Below are 19400 nucleotides of genomic sequence, written 5' to 3'. Positions count from 1 at the left end.
TCATATAATAAAGTAAAATGTTTAACCATCTTAATTTGAATTAATTTAATAAATTAATCTTTGATTTAATTATATTTAGTAGAACCGGCGACGCTTAAGCCATAAAAAACAGTCAGAGGGTTGGTTTGTAAAGCTAACGTTTTCAATAATTCCGAGAAAGAAACCGTGTTTGAACTCAGACATCTGTTTGGCTTATTAGCCTAAATACACTGGTTCATTAAGCACAGTTGTGCACTTACATGAGCTATATTTCAACATCGGAGAGAGCTTTTCCCAGGCTCAGTTCACGGTGTAAGTTCGTCGAAAATGCTTCGCATTCAGTTTTTAATCCTAGTCGGCTTAACGTTATCCTCAAGCAATAAACATAATCTTAGAGTGCCGCTTTATTCCAGGGGCATCCCGATTCCCAGCGTATTTCTATCGGGAAACTCATCCGTGGGATTGGAGAGGATCCATTTGCTGCTACAAAATCGTCAAAACGTTGAATATTTCGGCCACATTTCCATGGGAACGCCAAGGCAGAATTTTACTGTGATCTTTGATACGGGCTCCTCGAATACTTGGTTTCCATCCTCAAATTGTCCGAAAAGTAATGTAGCTTGTCAAATGCACAGAAGATATGACTCTTCCCGATCCAGTACATATGTTCCGGACGGCCGAAACTTTACATTGTGGTACGGTTCTGGCAATGTACTTGGCTATCTGTCCCAGGATACGGTCCATTTTGCAGGAGCTAAGCTACCAGGCTTAATTTTCGGAGAGACCTTGATTCAGCAGAACTTTGAATTTAATTCAGTGACCTTTGACGGCTTGGTTGGATTAGGCCTAGGGGTTTTGGCCTGGAAAAATACTACGCCCTTTTTAAGACTACTCTGCTCTCAGAATTTAGTGGAAAAGTGCATGTTCTCGGTTTATCTTCAACAAAGTTCTACAAACGAATCCAAAGGTGGCGAAATTATTTTCGGTGGCTTTGATAAATCGCGATTTAAAGGAAACTTGCATTTCGTTCCTATAACAAATTCGAATTATTGGAAACTAAAAATATCTCAAGTGTCTGTGAAAAGTAAACATATTTGTGGCGAAATGGATGCTCTTTTAGATACGGGAACATCGCTTATTTTGATGCCACAGAAAACGTATGATGATTTACTCAAAGTCCTATCGTTTGAAATGGAAGGTGGTAATTATCTATTAAGTTGCCACAGCAATATAATGCCAGTGGTGCAGCTTATGATTGGCGGAAAGGCTTTTTTTTTAACACCCGATGATTACTTGATGGAGGTAAACGACGGAACAAGAAACGTTTGCATCCCTTCCTTTGCTCCAATTAAAAAAAATTTTTGGGTTCTGGGCGATATATTTTTATGGCGCTATTATACGGTATACGATGCAACGGCTCAAAAAATTGGCCTGGCAGAGGCGGTAATAGACATTGAATAAATATTGAATATTATTGATTTGAATAACACGGAGGACTTTCGGCTAAAAACCCTTTGAATAACGGATATTTATGTGTAGTTGCTTTTGTTTGCAGTTTATATACAGTTCATATATTTTAAGTTCATACATTTTTAATAATTTTTATTGCTTTGTATTTATCTTAGAAGTATTGTTTAGCTCTATAGTTTCTGTTAAAAAGTTGCGCCATCTTTTATAAGTATTTCCACGTTCGTTAAAACTATCACAAAAATGAAACATGTGTTTTCAAGGGTACTTTAAGTTAACTATGCCATTTTTGTTTGAATATATAGCAAGTTTGTTAAGCAAAAAGTGTTTGCATTTATTTCTGTTTGTTTGACGGACTCATTTTTCGGATTTTAATTACCCTCTCCTTTAGAATTTTATTTGAGTCTAACACACGGTTCGTTCATTTCAATTGGCTACGAGTAATTGCTCATTGCGTTGTTTATTCAATTAAATGTGCTCGCCCTATTTATCTTCTATTTACTCACACATTTAAGTGCGTTCAGCCTTAACATTAGCAAATTTTATTCGAATGCCAGACGAATTTGGCCATTAAATTGCTCCATTTACAGGTGCTATAAAACAATCGCAGCCAGAATCTCTGTCAATTAGTCCAAACGGAATTTACCAACGGTTCGGTTCGGTGCGGTTTGATTTCCTCCCCAATGCGGTGTCTTCTTTGGCTATTGTCCTTGTGGATTTCGGGACTTTTTTGGCCGAAAAGTCATGGCCAGCTGATACGCATTCCAATGCAATTCCAGGCCTCATTCATGGCCAGTCGTCGGCAACAGAGTGCGGGTAGAAGGTCCCTCTTGGCCAAGTACAATGTGATTGGTGGGCCGGATGTAGCTTCGAGGAATAGTGGAGCTACGGAAACGTTAGATAACCGTCTGAATCTGGAGTACGCCGGTCCTGTCAGTATTGGCACTCCGGGCCAGCCCTTCAATATGCTATTTGATACTGGGTCGGCTAATCTTTGGGTTCCCAGTGCCGAATGCTCGGCCAAGAATTTGGCCTGCCAACGACACCATCGCTATAACTCCAGTGCCTCAGCGAGCTTCGTTCCGGATGGCAGGAGATTTGCCATAGCCTACGGCACTGGGAGCTTGTCCGGAAGACTGGCCAAGGATACAGTGTCGATTGGACAGTTGGCAGTGCAAAATCAAACCTTTGGAATGGCCGTCCATGAGTCGAGGGACACTTTTACTGACACAAACTTTGCAGGCATTGTCGGACTGGGTTTCCGGTCTATCGCTGAGGAAAAGATAACGCCACTTTTTGAGAATATGTGTGATCAACACTTGGTGGATAACTGTCTCTTCTCGTTTTATCTCAAGCGGAATGGTAGCGAAAGAAAAGGCGGCGAGCTTCTTTTTGGCGGTGTGGATGCCACTAAATTCTCCGGTTCTTTGACCTACGTGCCCTTAACTCATGCAGGTTATTGGCAATTCCAAATGGATGGCGTCGAAATCGGAGGCACGGTTATCAGTCGACATCGCCAAGCCATTGCGGATACGGGGACTTCTTTATTGGCAGCTCCTCCCAGGGAATATCTGATCATCAACAGTCTGCTCGGCGGATTACCTACTACGAATAATGAATATCTTTTAAACTGTTCTGGACTTGATAAGCTACCCGAGATTGTTTTTATTATTGGTGGGCAACGGTTTGGATTACAGCCCAGGGATTACGTTATGCAGGCCACGGACGACGATGGTACTTCCGTGTGCTTATCCGCTTTTACACTAATGGATGCAGAGTTTTGGATTTTGGGCGATGTCTTTATAGGAAGGTATTATACCGCTTTTGATGTCGGCCAACGCCAAATAGGTTTTGCTCCCGCAGCTTAGGCATTTCATTTAGTATTGTAATAGGTTAACATCTGTTCTACTTGCAAAACTCAACTTGGACTTAAAGTGAGAGCACAGTGAGCTTCAGTAAATTGGCCACGGAGAGAAAATTGTTAAAAACCTGTTTGTGAAAAAACAGCTGACCAGCTCACGTTCAGGTTCGACGAGCCCATCAAATGAAACACCTATATTTTCCCTAATCTCAAACAAGCAGGGTATATTTATTTTTAAATAATATAGTAAATATAATAATAATAATGATCGAATGATAATGATGACGAAAATAAAGTTATTAAATTTCATTTTATTATTTCACACAGTCGCGTATCAGAGCGTTCGATCATTCTCTTTCCCAACTTTGCGTGTTAATTATAGAAAAAAGTTGTTCTAAAAAAGTTTCCTAGCTCACTAGCTTAATGACGTCACTGCATTAATTAAATCTGAAATATATGTGTGTTTTAGTAACTCTTAATTACTGTTCGTCACTGATTTAATAAGGGAAAAAACGGGTATACCTTTATTTTAACTGAATCAAAAAGTGCACACATTTCTTTTTAATTTACGGGAGATATGATTTATAATATTTAATATTACAAAGCTAAAAACTACGAAATAATATATGTAGAATACTATGACAAAATATAGAAATAAAAGTGTATATACTTTATTCGTATATACTTAAGTTTGAATCCCCTGGGTCTTAATATGTTAAAACAATAATACGAAAAAATCCCCGTCATCTGGCAAACGTGATGTGTTTGCATATATCGTCGATAAACATTTACATTTTCGAAGACCAGGCCCCCATCCGCAGTATATATAAGAGCTCGGATTTGCCCACCTGTTTAGTTTGTCCTATACCTTGATACCTGTTATTAAATATGAAATCGGTTCTAGCTATTTGTTGTCTCGTGACCTTAGCTTTCAGCCACGTTGGAGCTAGTTGCTCTGCGGATTGCCCCGATACTGAGGATGTCGTGTGGGCTCTTGGTGGCGGTTGCAATGTCTTCCGCAACAAATGTTACTTCGAAAAGGAAAACTGTCACCGAAAACCAGGTAAAATAAATTAGCATACAGAAGAAGAAGAGTGTTGTTATTGTATATATAAATACATTTTGTTTAGCCCTGACCATCACCACGAAGGAGGAGTGCCAGAAGTATTGTGCTGATATTTGTCCAACAGTTTATTCACCTACAAGTGGAGTTTACAATGGACAAACAAGGAACTTTGGCAACGAATGTGAGAAAAGCGTCCACACTTGCAAAACTGGCGAAAGTAAGCTAATTCAAAAATCATTTATAAATGCAATTTAACTTATTTGTAATTTTTCAGCTTTTTTGTAATCTAAAACATCACCATTGACAAAAATTTACAATAAAAACATTTTTTTGGAATACTTTGGAGTGCATTTTTATGATCTATCTAACAATTTCTGTGTTATTTATTATTACTACATACATATGTACATAGAAGGTGTTAGTTGATGAGTTGACCCTTCCATTTTACTCTGTCACTTTGAAGCTGGAACTTTTCATTTTGAATTTCAGTCGACACAACAAGTGATGTTATTTTGTTGGTACATGCTCTGCAGTAGAGTAGATCGCGTATATTGAGAATGGGTATTCTCTAACCAGCAAACTGGATCTATTCAATTAAAGAAAAAACCCCCAAAGTTGTGACTCATCACTAAAGAAAATTTTTTTCTAAACTACGAATTATTTAATCTTGTATATATAAGATGAAAAAGATCTAACTGATCATTCGATTCGTGAGCTTCCGAGAGAGTAGAACTAGAGTTAGTATGAAAGTGTTTCTCACATTCTTTCTGGTCCTCTTGGCTTTAAGCCAAGCTAGTGGAAGGTGTCCAGAAGACTGCCCAGACACAGAAGACGTTGTGTGGGCCCGTGATCGTTTCTGCAATGCCTACAGAAATAAATGTTATTTCGACAAGGCCAAGTGTCAAAATCCAGGTTAGAAATATAAGTTAACTTATTTTTGAAGTTTTTCTTATAATTTTATATAATTTTCTGTAGGATTGAAAATTACATCAAAAATCGAATGCCAAAAATATTGCGGAACCATTTGTGGAGACGTTTATAAACCGTCAGGAGGAATTTATAATGGAGTAATTAGAAATTTTGGAAACGAATGTGAAAAGCTCGCCCATACCTGTTTAACAGGAGAAAGTGAGTTCTCTGTTCTTCGCATTAAATTTATTTTACGTAACATTTTTCCCTTTTCCAGCTTTTATTGATATATAAAAAAAATATAAAAATAAAATAACGTATTTGAAAATGTAATTTATATAGAGGTAATTCCACTGAATCTGTTTTCCACTGTTTCTGGGTACTTATTTAACTTTTTTCATAAAAAAATATTAAATAATAAAAATGTTATAGCCGAATTCCAAGATCGTCTTTTTTCGATGGTGTCTTGCGGTGGACATCATATCCCAAGAACGGCTCATCCGAAACCAAAAATTCAAAAAAATTTTGATAGTATATTGTATTGCCTAGTCCGTAAATGAAAAATTAGTAAAAATTTTCATTAAAAAAAAATTTTTTTTTTAAAACGGTCTTAACAAAAAATGCTCTTTTTCAAGGTATACAATTTTTGATTTTTATGCTCTAAAAAAAAAGTTTTCAAAAAACTTGAAAATCCTTCGTTCACGGAGTAGCTATTATCACAATAAATAAGTGGTCAAAATTTGGTGTAGATCGGGTTAATAGTTTTTTAGTAATCGTGTCCACCCCAAAGGTAATTTCGAAAAAACAAGATTCTGAGATAATCGCGTTTAAAGTTTTAGGTTTTTTCAAGTTTGATGTGCAGGTAGAGCGCTATAAATAGCTACAACTTCGGTTCTAATGCTTCGATCATTACGAATTTTTGTGAGAGTATTCTCAATAGTATGTACTTTAAAACTATGCAAAATCGATTTTTTCATCTATCATAACTGTGGATGATTGGTGATATGATAATTATTCAGAAAAGCTTCCAGATACCGAAGACGTTGACTGGGCTATTAATAGATCATTGATCTCGGAAAACTGAGTCTAAAGCAGTTCCTTTTGTTTTATTTTAAAATATCTGAAATTAATTCTGTACGTATGTACGACCTGCAATTTTGTTACTTAAAAAATGGGAAAAAAAAGTTTTTGTTTTTTACATATTTTTGAATTAGAGCTTGTAAATTAGAGTGCTTAACTTTCATTTTAAATTAAAAAAGAGTGTAAGTAACTGGATTAGAGTGGATATTTGTGCGTTGTTTGAACCAGTTTCTGGGAATTTTTTATTTTTTTATTGCAGTAACACTTGAATAAATTGCATATTGTTGATCTTTTTGCAAGTGAAGATAAACATTTGTTCAGAGATAAGAAAATAAACAACAAATAGGATATGGGATAGCGCTTCATTGTTTCTAAAATTTTTTCATAAAAACTCTTGCCAAATATTATTTACTTATTATTAATAGGCTTCAAAATATAAATATTAAAAAAAAAAAATTTTAGAGAAGAGAATGGGGTTCGCAAAACTCGAATACAAATTTTGGAGAGTTCAAAGCGCAAATTCTGGATAACTGGATTAGAGAAAACCTTAGGTGGAATGTTTTAAGCTTGGATATACCATATGGCTTATTATTAATGGCTCGAGTTGGTACATTTATATTTTTTAATTAGATGCTTAGCAGCAAAGCCATTTGTGTGCTTATCTTTTAATTAATTTCTAATTGCAGTTGTGTTTTTATTAAGAATTAGAATCTTAGAAATTTGCTATAAAACCGTAAAACTTACCAAGAATCAACATCAGTTGTTTTTCGAATGTTTACTATTGCAAACTATAGGATGGCACATCTTCTCGTTGTGATTAGTATGCTGGTGGTCCTGGCGAAAGGATCTTTCTTGAATGATCCCCAGCAGGCAGACATTTATGATGCAGGAGCAAGTGTTCATCAGGAGGGATATCTTCCAGTCGAAGATGCTTTGGATCATCAATCCCAACATCACGGAGACATAGCTTCTCATCACGACGGATCCCATCATCATTTGGAACAGAGACACCATGAGCATCATCACCTGGCCGAGCCGCACCATCTTACCGATCATCATTTGGATGCGCACCATCTGCAACACCATCACGTGGAATCACCTCATCTTCAACATTATCATTTGGAGGCACCTCATTTGCAACATCATCATCTAGACGGAGCTCATCTCCAACATCATCATCTGGAAATACCCCATCAAGTCTCCCCCTTGCATCACTATCAGCACCACCACCAGCATCATCATCGCAACTGCCATGCGATCCATTGCCCCCGGACTCACAGTTTAACCTATGCCACTGATGGTCACTCGTGCTTCAGACTGGATAACTTTTGCGAATTGGCAGTGATCAATTGCATTCGTCGCAATGAGCTTCATCCTGGTAAGTAGATATTTATTTTCGTTTTAATTATTTTTTAAATTTTTTGTTTTATTGCAGTGCTTCACCACATTAGTCAACACGAGTGCCACCATCTACCCGGAGGCTACAAGACATTGTAGAACACCTTTCGATAAACCTTAATACCCATAAATTGAATAATATAACTTCTTCAAAATAAATGAACCACAATAAATCCCATCTGTTCATTATTGGAAGCCAATATGATTGTGTATCTTTTAAAAACAAAAAAAACTAATATAATCTATTTTGCCGAAAAGTAGACTTTAATTCTAACATCCACATAGTTGGATGTTAGCTCGGGGGCCAACTGTCCTTTCCTAGATTTCCCACATTTTAAAGGGGCTCCATTAGAACATTTTACAAAAACTCTAATATTTTAATATAGATATCTCTAATATTTTTGATAGTTGAGCTATCAATCGTTACAGCTTAAGAATTGCATAATTAATGGCAATGAAATGGCTTTAACCCTTTCGGGACGGGGTTTTTTTTTCGAATACTTGGAAATCCTGAATTCGTCCTTAATTAATCCTTAAAACTATGTTTGGGATATTTCACAAGTGCTCTAGCATTAAAATTATAGAAAATACGATGCAAAAAAAATGTTGGGACGTATTGTCCCAGTAGTCCCGAAAGGGTTAGGCCTTTATATGGGAAAAATAAAAATGTATAGCTTCCTTTATCTGAAACTAGGAGGGTGTCATTCGTTTTAAATAATATAGCTAGCAAATAGAAAACTAAAAACTACATTTCGAATGCCAAACTCAATTTAAAAATAAAGTTTTGTTATTTTACAGCTAAATAAGACAAGAAAATTTATCTAAAAATGTTCCTTTACTTAATGAAGTCATGTTTTAAGGACTTTATAAAGTAATTGCGTAAATAAAATTTGAAACTTGTTTGTTATACAAAATATTCAAGTGTATTTATCTTAATCGTACAAAATTTCATAAATGAAAAGCCCCTTTGTGTTAATTACAAAAGTTACGAAAAAATCGCGGAAATATATAGCAAACGTGATGTGCAAATATAGTCAAAAACATTTTTTTGTTTTCAAAGAACCAGAAATATATAAGAGCTCGGATTTGGCACTTGCTTAGTTTCTTTGATATCTTAATACCTGATATTAAATCCGAAATCAGTTCTTGCCATTTGTTGTCTCGTGACTATATCGTTCTGCCACGTTGGTTTGTGGATTGCCCTGATACTGAGAACCTACAAAAGTGGAGTGTACAAGGGACAAATTAGAAACTTTGGCAAGGAATGTGATAAAAAGGTTTTTTCACATTCACGTTTTTTTTCAGCATTTTTATAATCAAAAACTAAAAATATTTTGTCTCTAGTTTTAAAACCAGACTAATGGGGAATCGACTAAGGTATACTATTCAAAAATCGGGAGCTATTGGAAAAGATGTGGTTTTTGAGGTTGGTCGTATTGTCCTTCCAATTTCTACATTTTTAAAGAAATCCTCTAAAAAATTTGACAAAAAATCTAAAAAATATTTTGTTCCAAGATTTTGATTTTAATTAATGGACAATAGATCTAAGAATTGAAGTAGTATTCCGCTCAGGAATCGGGAAGTTATTGGCAAAGATAGGGCTTTTGTGATGGGTCATATTTTCCTTCCAATGCCACTTCCACATTTTTATTGGAACACTACAAAAAATTTTACAAATAATTAAAAAAAAATGTGTTCCTACATTTTTTATTCAGATTAATGAATTCAGAGAATAGACCTATGAGTCTTTTAAGATATTCCAATCAGGAATCGGAAGATTATTGGCAAATATATGAACTTTGCTGGTGTCCATGTAGTGACCGTTCATCTATTTTCCATATTTTTAAAGTGGATCCCAAAAATAAAACTGATGAAAAAGATTTAGATAATTATCTGGCTTTATATTTTGTGTCAGAACGTGTATTGAGGTCAAGAAACTTTAGACCTAACTTACAAAGTTCAAAATATTTAAGGGTTCAAAATGAATTACGGATATTTCAATTTAATTGAGTTCAAAAGTTGAAACGGGATTTCCGTTCAACTTTGTTTTTAACGCTATTAAAAATATTTGTTGTTAACAATAATCTAAAGTATAAAAGCATTCCCTTTGGAGGATAAAGCATTAGTTATATTTTCATCAATCTGTACACAACATGGCTTTCCACTACATTTTTGTATTCAGCGCTCTAGTGGTGCTAGCCCAAGGATCTTATCTGGATTTAGTGGAGCAAGAATCCCTTGAAGGAATTCACGCTGGTGGTGTTTCCGCTGGAGCTCCTGTGGTCGGTGTTTCGCAAGGCCGTGCGGCAATTTCCCTGCCCCAGCGTTCTCTGTCTGGTTATGGTGCTTCAGGTAGATTAGCTGGCTCCCTTGTTGGTGGGCCCCGATCCCATGGAGCTGGTCCTCGTGTACCAATTGGTGGAACCGTGCTCAATCGTCCTGACGGAGTCTCAGTTAATCGTCCAGGAATCGGAGCCTATAATCGTTCTCCTGTTGGAAATGCCGGCCGTTCAATTGGCGGAGGATATGGACATCGACATGGACCTCACTAAGAAATCTGGATTTATGAATTAATGACGAATTGAATTAAACAAGTTTTGACGTTCGACGTTCTTAAAAATGAAGACCATAGAAAAATATTATTATCAACTATTTTTTCAAATAGTAAAAACTGCATATAATAACAAGTGTTATACAAAATATTTAAAATGGTTTTATTGTGTTGATTGTAAAATCTCAAATATAGTTAACCATTGAAATATAAAATACATGTTTTATTTATTGGGCTAGACGATATTAAAATGGGGAAGTTTTTTTAAGTTAATTTTATATTTTATATGTTCAATAAATATACCAAATATAAATGGAAAAATTAAAATGCAATTTAAGTTGACACCGGTATATGTGCATATGTAGATGCTGTAGCAATATGCTTACTTTGGGGGAAATCAAAGATAATATACCCTTTGAGACTGATGTTGATTTATATTATCGCATATATCTTGGAAATATCGGATTAGTGGGACGATCCTTATGAGAACTTCATTATTAGACAACAATTAGATTAAGTGTTAAAAAAAGTTATCATTGAGTTTTTGGCTAGAAATTTATGGTACTTCCGATAGTTGATCGTGGACCGATGCTTTTACTAAAAAGTTCAATTATTTGGAAAATACCCGAATTTTTGCACAGGGTACAGGATTAAAAATCTCTAAAGATTTATTTTGGGTCAATCTCAACCTTTGACTCAATAATTCAAACTCATTTATATTACATATGGGTATTTCCACAGAAACTTTCTTTGGTGTCCAGTGCTAATTTGCTTGAATTTTGCCAGTGTCTTAAAAACGAAAAATTGGCTTAAATCAAACTTTGCATCACCAAAACAGCTAATAAAACGCAATTTGGTTAAGTTTGTAAAATCGCTTACTTTTTTACGTTTATTTTTCTATAACGTCCCGTGTGGGATTTCGGAAATGCCCATGTGACGCGTGTCGTCGAGTTGAAAAAACTTTAGTCGACGCCAGAAACCTTTAAGGTTCAAAGGTGAAAGACTTAATTATATGTCACACGCGACCCAAAGGATTATAATTATACTCATTCAATAATCAAAAACATAAGGTATAAAAGCATTATCTCTTTGTATGACAGTATCAGTTGTGATTTAAGCAACCATCAAATAAACCAATAGAAATGGCTTTCCGTTACATCTTTGTGCTTAGTGTTCTGGTCGTCCTGGCCCAAGGATCGTATGTGGATATAGTCGAGCATGAATCCTTGGAAGGAGCTTTTCACTCAGGAGGTGTTTCGGCTGCAGCTTCTTTGGCTGGAGTTCCCCATGGACGTTCAGCGGTTGCCCAACCTCAGCGTCCCGCGTTGACACATGGCTTAGCAGGACCTGCTATCAGTGGATCTCGGACTCATGTAGCTGTTGGTGGTGCCCTTAATCGCCCTGGAGCCGGATCTCCCAATCGTCATGTCGGCGGCTCTTTGAATCGGCATACTGGCGCATCCTACAATCGTCGTACTGGTGGGAACTCTGTTCGTCTAAATGGTGCAGGTCATGGCAACGCTCACCCAAATCTCGACCGATCCCAGAAGCCTCATTAAAATTGTTAGACAAATATTTGTTTTGAACTCATGGAGTACCTAAATATATCGGCAATTACCTAAACTAAGCGCTTTGTTTCCCTTAAATAAAATTATTTGCGAGCATACAAAAATATTATTTTTCAACGATTGTATTATTTGGCGGAGGGCGGAGCCGAAGTTGATATGATCAGATAATCACAAATATCGGATACCGATCGTTGTGAGAATTTGGTTATAAGACCAAATTTATTAGAAAACAAAATTGAAAAAAAAATCTTTAAAAATAAAGTTGATATTTTTACCAATACCATTTCCAATAGTTCAGGTATATGGCAGCTGTAGGATATACATAGACAGCCAATCCTTACGAAATTTGGTACGACGGATCAATTGGCAAAAAATGGAATCTGTCGAAAGTTCAAACCTTCTATCTGCAAAAACACGAAAGTTCGGTTATCAGTTATATGGCATCTACATACATATATGATATTGTCAGCCAATCTCGGCCGTTCCGACTTATATACTGCGTGCAAAGGAAAGAAGGGTGTGTGCAATGATTGCGATCAATACAGACAGACGGACATGTTTATATCAAATCGGTTATCGTGATCATGAATATATATATTTTATTGGGTCGTATATTTATCCTTTACTGCGTTGCAAGGGTATAACAAAAAAGGATGGTTTGCCAGTCGAGTTTCCCGACTATACTATACTATACCTGGTGCTCTATTCTCTTAACAAAAACAACAAAACGAAAATTTTGTTGCAAACTTTTTTTTTCCAGCAAAAAACATTTTTCCAACATTTTAAATTTTTTAGTACGTGCCAAAGTTTTTTTGTGGCAAACAAAACTCGATTTGGGCTCCAAGTTTCAAATTTTCATTCCAAATTTTATATTTCTTTTTTTGTCAAGTTGTGTTGATGAAGAATATATATATAGATAAAAATGATAGACAATATTGATTTTAATAGTTCAACTTTTATATAACGTTTTTTACAAATATTCAATATTTACACATACATAACTATTGAATTTATTTAAATTGTTATTTTTTAGATCATAATTTATAAATCGTTACTAAAAATCAAAAAAAAAATACACTATGTATATAATTAAAAATTTACTTATTTATAAAGTCACACGTGTGCCCTTTGTAGATTTGACAAAAGATCAAAGGGCAATAACTTTAATGCACAATTTTATTTTACAAAAATTATTTTCTTGCCTTCCCTTAATGTATTGAGATTGCCCGGGACAACCTATACGCTATAAAAATAAGCAAATTTTGTCCTAATTCATCAGTTATTACTTCAGCATCCATCCAAAAATATCAAAAAAATATGACGGCAAGTTTGGTACTTCTTCTTAGTGGTCTGGTTGTCCTGGTTGGAGGATCGTATGTGCCTTATCAAGCCGGAGTTTCTCATGGTGCTCCTGTTGGTGGCCTTCCGCAAGGACGCTCAACAGTTCAACCTCAAGGATCGGTGGTCTACAGCCATGGAGCAATAGCTACTCCTGTGGGGGGTTCTCATGGAGCTATTGGATCTGTGTTGACTGCTCCTCGGCGACAGGCTGGTGTTTCATACAGCCGACCGGCTCCCGCAATCCCTGTGGCTCTGGCTAGCCTGCATCCCTTGACAGGAGGATTCACTGCACCCCGACGACAGGCTTCTATTATTTACAGCCGCCCTACGGCTATTTTATCCGCCTCTCCAGCTAATCCTCGTCCTTTGGCTGCTACTCGCCGACAGAGTTCTGTTTCATATAACCGACCTGCCACGATTGGAATTCCTGCGGCTGTCCATGGTCGTCCTCTTACTGGAAACGTGGCTCCTATTCGCCAGCCCCTCGGAGCTTCAGGATCTGGTTACGCGAATCCCCATCAGTATCGTCACAACATCCAGACTCCTCACTAAAAATTTATTGAATTTCTGCTTTTATATGACCTAGGAACACTGATCGTAACTTTAAAGTCATCTGTCAACATTCTTAAAACAATAAATATAATCCAAATGCTAAATGGAAAAATAAATAAAACCAATAATACACAAAATAAACAAATACTATTTTTATAAATTTATTGATGATAGAAAATTTTTTTTTTCAGATTAGAGTTCAGTAAACTTTATTTGACCTAACCCCGTCTTTAGAAAAAATTGCTTCGTGGAAATTCCCTAATTTTAAGTATTGCAATAAAAAAGTAATTATAATTTTTTTAGTGAAAATAATTTAGATACTGTGTTGTATAAAAGGTATATAAAATGTCAACGATTTTAAGGTGTCACTTATTACCTTTTCCCGCATTATAATAACATGAAATACTGCTTTATTATTGTTCTTAGTGTCCTGTTCGTCCTGGTTCAAGGGTCACATGTATCATCGGCGGAACAAGAAACCTATGCGGGAAGTCTTCATGCGGAAGGAACATCGTCAAAAGGTCCAATTAGTTTCCCTACAGTACGATCAGGACGAGCAGCTGTAGTGCGACATGGTCAAAACGGTGGTCATAATGGACAATCTGGAGGATCTAGCTCCAACCGTCGTTCACCACCCGGAGCAAGTTCCGGACGTCCATACGGAAATATTCATCATAATCACAATCGCAACCACAAAGATCACTAAAGTTATATGTATCAGATATATCAGATAGAGATCAGATATATGTACTTAGGAATTGACAAACAAAAAATAAACATACAATATATAAAATTTAAATACGACACTAAAATTGTTACTAGAATTTTTCAATTATATATTAAATTAAAGCTTAGTTGTATTTCCATTACTAAAATGTATTTTAAATGCAAATATTTTCATTATAAAAACCTTTAACATCACGCATTTTGATCTTGTTAAATTATAAATACATAGGAAATGGAATATCTTACAAGAAAAAAGTACTTATCTTAATTTAGTTTGTGGTAAAACGAAATTGGTTTAATTATTTTTGAATCGATAATTTGCGGTATAACATTAAGTAGTTTAATTTAATTAATATCACGAAGCTGATAAAATAATTGTGTCTTAAATAAAACGTTAGAACTTGAATATAAATTTGGCAGTTTTAAACCATTTTCGGGTTTTTGGTACCTATTAATTATTTTTCTTTAATTTTTTAAGTTTTAGCGGTCTATTTCAAGGAATTTCAATTCAGTTTATCTAAAACTATTGAGTAATACATTAAACTTGGTTTAGTCTAGTTTGGATTGTTGCTGCATTGTAATTATTGCCAAATATGTTATTAATGGTGTAATTACATATTCACCTCATCAATTTTAAAACCTAACTTAAAATTTTAAGTTAGGTAAGAGTACATTTTAAATAAAATAAAATTTTTTCATATGTAACATTTTTTATTTGCTGATTAAATAATTTTTAGAAACGAATAGTATTGAAAAATGATATGATGGCTGATGGTCCCTTGAAAGTATTAATATGGTTTACGAATGCAACCAAATGGGCGGCCGTTTCCATTAACTGGACGAACATTGGGTCCACCAACGGGAACAGAGATTGGGCTGCCAATAGGAGCTGTGATGGGACCGCTTACAGGACGAACAATGGGTCCACCAAGAGGAGTAGTAATTGGTCCTCCAACCGGACGAACAATAGGTCTGCTTGGGGGAACACTAGTGAGTCCACCATTAATGGGTCCTCCAACTGGAACTGTGATCGGTCCCCCAATAGGGCCGGCGATTGGTCCACCAATAGGACGACTAATGGGAGCACCAATAGGTATGCGCGGAGAACCACCATAAGAACGTGGTCCCGCAACGCCGTAGCCCGAAACTCGTCCTGGTCCTCCGACTGGGGCGATGGGTAAGACAGGACTGGTGGCTGGAAGCTGTGGCTGGGAAACCACTGGACGCGGGGCTCCAACTACCGGGGCTCCTGGCAAAACACCGCCAGGAGTGGGAAGGGGTCCTCCGACAGCGGGTCCAGAAGGTGCATAAGATCCGTTAGCCAGGACCACTAGAGCACTGAATACAAAAATGTAATGGAAGGCCATGTTAAAAATTTAGAATGTGCGCAGGGTATGAGTAGGATGCAACTGATGATTTGGTTAGAAACAGACCATCTTTTTATACTTAAGTGTCAAGTTAAATTTTCACTATAAAGAATACTTCAAAATTTATCTAAAAATAATCTCTGTAATAGCAGTCAAGTAAATTACTTACCCAGTGAGCCTGTTTTCTAATTTGTGTTGATCATTTTGAAAGTATTAGGGTTTAATAAACTCATTCTAACTTAAAAACACAAACTCATTCTAATTAAACTGTTTACATTTACAAAATAAAAGAATGATTTTGTAAAGTACCTACAAAAAAACCTCGTAACCCTTGAAGTGGAAACTGTTATGATTTTTTACAAATTTAGTCCGCAGCATAGTTATAAAGGTGTTTGTTACAGTTTTTGTGGTTTTATTTCGATAGATTAAGCATTCGTCCAATTCCTCAAGAAATATATGCATAATACATGAATGGCTGCCTGGCTAACACTGAAGCCCCTTTTCATACATTTATGGCTTAACTAACATTACTTGCTGTCATGGGCTTAATTGGCATATAGAAGACTTGATTAAGGCGATCATTAGGTGTGCCAAAAAAAGACACCCATCATTGTGGTTGCCAGGAAGTTGCACATTAGCGAAAATATTTTTTGAAAAGGCGAATTGTGCCATAGGCTCTGTCCCGATAATAGGTAACCTCGCCAAATATGGATCAGGGTCAATTTATGATCCGAAACAATGAAATCAAATTAGGCTTATGATTGTCGAAGAAATCGCCAAACCAATTGCTTTGATAGCTGAGCAATAATACTTGAATTAATTCAAAAATGAAATGTCATGGTGGCAACATTTAACGAATTACGTAAAAGTGCGTACAACATTTGGCAAATTTTATGAATTGGAAAGTTCATTTGGCATTTCGTGTGAACCAATTCGGGTATCTTACCATATGGTCCTTGTTTTACTTTCTAAAAATTATGATTGCTATTTCTACATTTTGAATTATACATAGTACGAATTGGATTAGTCTTAGAGAACTTTTTTGAACATTAAAACATTTAATTTACCATTTACACGAACAATAATAGTATGCAAATTCGTGACTCATGGTCTGAAGTTGTCGCCAGCTGTGCGATCAGGGTGTTAACACTTTTTATTTATTTATTTTGGTTTGTTAAGCTGACATGCAAGCGTTGCGGGTTTCCAGTTACTCGTTTTAATTTTAATTACATTTTTCGTATACAATTAGACAACAAATCAATGAAAAAAACCGTTAGCCAAACAGAACAAAACTGAGGCAAATGGGTGAAAAAATTGTATATCAACAATTGCTCAATCGCTTCGATCAAATAACAAATAACTTTGTGCCGAATATTGGCATTTCGTAAGCATTTGAAAAGTGAACGCAGCAAAAAAAGTAAACGACAATCCGAAATGCAGTGCGTTGGTAAAAATCTTGAACATGTTAAGAATGCTGGCAAGGTTGTCTGCCATGGCAGCTGCTGTTGTGGGTCTCAAAATCAGACTCGATCCTCCGTCTGCGTCTCAATCCGATACAGTCCGATCTGATCTGATCCGAGAGTCTAACTTAATTAAATTGGATTTTATGTGCTGGATTGGATTGGCCATTTGAGGTCTGTTGCCGAGGTGAGGCTAATCAAATGGCCAAATTGTAGGCGCGTTTACCATTCAATTTTTGGCCAGAGTAATGAGTTTTTGTCGACTACACGACTCTGTGCCTCTATTATGATGTTCACGGCAGGCCGTCCAATGTCCGAGCGATAAATATCAATTAAGACTCCGTCAAATGGCTCAATGGCAGCAAGAAAAATGGTAAGCTAATACCGCAGACATGCTAATGTTTTGCTCTACATTGAGGCTATGCGTAAACAAAAATGTCACACGCCATTAAAAATTAATAGCATGTTTAAAAAATCGCCAAATGCACCAACAAAAAAACCAAGTAAATTAAACAGCGAAAATGGAGCCAGTCTGCAGTGAGCAGTCAAACCGGGTCGATAGTACAATATTTCGGTATTAAATACTCATACAACATCGTCAAGCTTAAAAAAATGGTCTTTAATAAAAGAACAAAAACGTGGCACGAACAACTTTTCAAAAAATGCGTGGTACATTGTTAATACTGCTGTTGTTTTTCTTTTTATCGGGAGGCAATGGAGGTGGTCGTAGAGCTGCTGCTGCGGTCCAAAATTGTTGCACAATATTCGTGCGTTCATGCAAAGCAATTGTCAAATGCAACAAAGCCAAAGCCAAAGGCCACAAATCGATATGAATTTGACTATTACTACGGATACTGAACCAGCCAAAAACCTAACCCACCACAAAAAAATATTTTTTCGGTGGTTAGCTAAAAGTTAATTTTGCTTCTGCTTGCTTGCCTTTTGACGGTTTCTGGTCGCACTTCGTTATACGTCTATTATTATTATGATCTTTTGCGGATTTTACTCCCTGAAAATATTGAAGGCTTACCTGATTTGTATTTGTGGTTTGACAAATTAAATTAATTGGCTGGTACTAATACGAGGCTCTAAGTGATTGGTCTGCCGGAGGCTTGGCAAATTGAAAAATGGAAAAAGACCACAGATTGAGATTTTATTTTAACATGGGCATAAAAGATGCCTGATAGCCAGGTAGGAGTTTTTTAGTTGGGCTCAGCCGTTACTAACTATTTATTGGGTTTGTGTTGGTAAAATTAAAATTAGATTTTTGTGTGGGAGTTACTCAATGCGTGGGATCATGTAATAATATGGAACTTCGGAATATCATTACAAAATATAAACAAAAAGAACTAACCTAGGTGCATGGTTAATTTCTCAATGTCAAAATATGCTCAAAAATTAAATTTCATTACCAAACATTTCTCTCTTTATTGTTTCGTTTGATAGTTCAAAAAAAAATTCAAAAAAATTTGATAGTTCAAAAAAAAATTCAAAAAAATTTGACATAAATTTTGTAAATAATAAAAAAAAAATGCATAGTTAATGTTTTATGTTATAAAAATTGGTTTAAAAAAATAACAAGACGTTTTTATCAAATGACTTAAGTCACAATCTTTTTATACCCTTGCAGAGGGTATTATAATTTTGTCCAAAAGTGTGCAACGCAGTGAAGGAGACATCTCCGACCCTATAAATTATATATTTTCTTGATCAGGATCACCTCCTGAGTTGATATGAGCATGTCCGTCTGTCCGTCTGTCTGTCCGTTTCAGTTGATCCAACCTACCAAATTTCATTAGGATCGGCCGACTATATCCTATAGCTGCCATATAACTGAACGATCGGAAAAGGTACTTGGTAGAAATATCAACTTTCGTATTTTTGAAGATAGAAGTTTGGGACTTTTTTTAGATTTTTTTTATTTTAGTTAATTAGTTTTATTATGATGTAATCATAAGGATCGGCCAACTATATCCGATGTTTGCGATATATATCCGGTTTAAACCGCAAAGGTATATAAACTTCGGCTCTGCCCGAAATTAGCTTTCCTTTCTTGTTATAAGACTGTTCAGTTG

At 35.9% G+C, this 19400-nt stretch overlaps 8 protein-coding genes and 1 long non-coding RNA gene across 9 annotated transcripts; 8 read left to right on the top strand and 1 right to left on the bottom strand.

Annotated features, from left to right (window-relative positions):
• Positions 1-296: 296 nt before the first annotated feature.
• Positions 297-1770, top strand: LOC108128538 (cathepsin D). Its single transcript, XM_017246215.3, has one exon. It carries the CDS (start codon positions 307-309, stop codon positions 1438-1440), a length of 1134 nt encoding a protein of 377 aa, XP_017101704.2. The 5' UTR covers positions 297-306; the 3' UTR covers positions 1441-1770.
• A 257-nt stretch (positions 1771-2027) lies between these two features.
• LOC108128624 (lysosomal aspartic protease) lies at positions 2028-3581 on the top strand. The gene has a single exon (XM_017246304.3). The coding sequence runs from the start codon at positions 2130-2132 to the stop codon at positions 3312-3314; it is 1185 nt and encodes a 394-aa protein (XP_017101793.2). The 5' UTR covers positions 2028-2129; the 3' UTR covers positions 3315-3581.
• Positions 3582-4153: 572 nt separating this feature from the next.
• LOC108128631 (U-Kazal-Dg21.2) lies at positions 4154-4695 on the top strand. The gene is made up of 3 exons (XM_017246312.3): positions 4154-4370; positions 4438-4590; positions 4648-4695. Exons 1-3 carry the CDS (start codon positions 4196-4198, stop codon positions 4656-4658), a joined length of 339 nt encoding a protein of 112 aa, XP_017101801.3. The 5' UTR covers positions 4154-4195; the 3' UTR covers positions 4659-4695.
• A 370-nt stretch (positions 4696-5065) lies between these two features.
• Positions 5066-5574, top strand: LOC108128609 (uncharacterized). Its single transcript, XR_011443353.1, has 3 exons — positions 5066-5285; positions 5349-5501; positions 5560-5574. It is a non-coding gene; the product is annotated as an uncharacterized lncRNA (long non-coding RNA).
• Positions 5575-7157: 1583 nt separating this feature from the next.
• LOC108130942 (cation channel sperm-associated protein 1) lies at positions 7158-7859 on the top strand. The gene is made up of 2 exons (XM_017249629.2): positions 7158-7740; positions 7798-7859. The coding sequence occupies exons 1-2, from the start codon at positions 7158-7160 to the stop codon at positions 7857-7859; spliced, it is 645 nt and encodes a 214-aa protein (XP_017105118.2).
• Positions 7860-9821: 1962 nt separating this feature from the next.
• Positions 9822-10484, top strand: LOC108130980 (uncharacterized). The gene has a single exon (XM_017249673.3). It carries the CDS (start codon positions 9914-9916, stop codon positions 10310-10312), a length of 399 nt encoding a protein of 132 aa, XP_017105162.2. The 5' UTR covers positions 9822-9913; the 3' UTR covers positions 10313-10484.
• A 958-nt stretch (positions 10485-11442) lies between these two features.
• Positions 11443-11870, top strand: LOC108130943 (uncharacterized). Its single transcript, XM_017249630.3, has one exon. It carries the CDS (start codon positions 11454-11456, stop codon positions 11868-11870), a length of 417 nt encoding a protein of 138 aa, XP_017105119.2. The 5' UTR covers positions 11443-11453.
• A 2299-nt stretch (positions 11871-14169) lies between these two features.
• Positions 14170-14478, top strand: LOC138926765 (uncharacterized). The gene has a single exon (XM_070282008.1). It carries the CDS (start codon positions 14170-14172, stop codon positions 14476-14478), a length of 309 nt encoding a protein of 102 aa, XP_070138109.1.
• A 741-nt stretch (positions 14479-15219) lies between these two features.
• LOC122321591 (tetra-peptide repeat homeobox protein 1-like) lies at positions 15220-16078 on the bottom strand. The gene has a single exon (XM_043212153.2). The coding sequence runs from the start codon at positions 15863-15865 to the stop codon at positions 15287-15289; it is 579 nt and encodes a 192-aa protein (XP_043068088.1). The 5' UTR covers positions 15866-16078; the 3' UTR covers positions 15220-15286.
• Positions 16079-19400: the final 3322 nt, after the last annotated feature.

This window comes from Drosophila bipectinata, chromosome 3R (genome assembly GCF_030179905.1).
Source record: "Drosophila bipectinata strain 14024-0381.07 chromosome 3R, DbipHiC1v2, whole genome shotgun sequence".
Classification (NCBI taxonomy): Eukaryota; Metazoa; Arthropoda; class Insecta; order Diptera; family Drosophilidae; genus Drosophila; species Drosophila bipectinata.
Note: the sequence above shows the minus strand (reverse complement) of the source record. Positions and strands in the feature narration are given on the sequence as shown.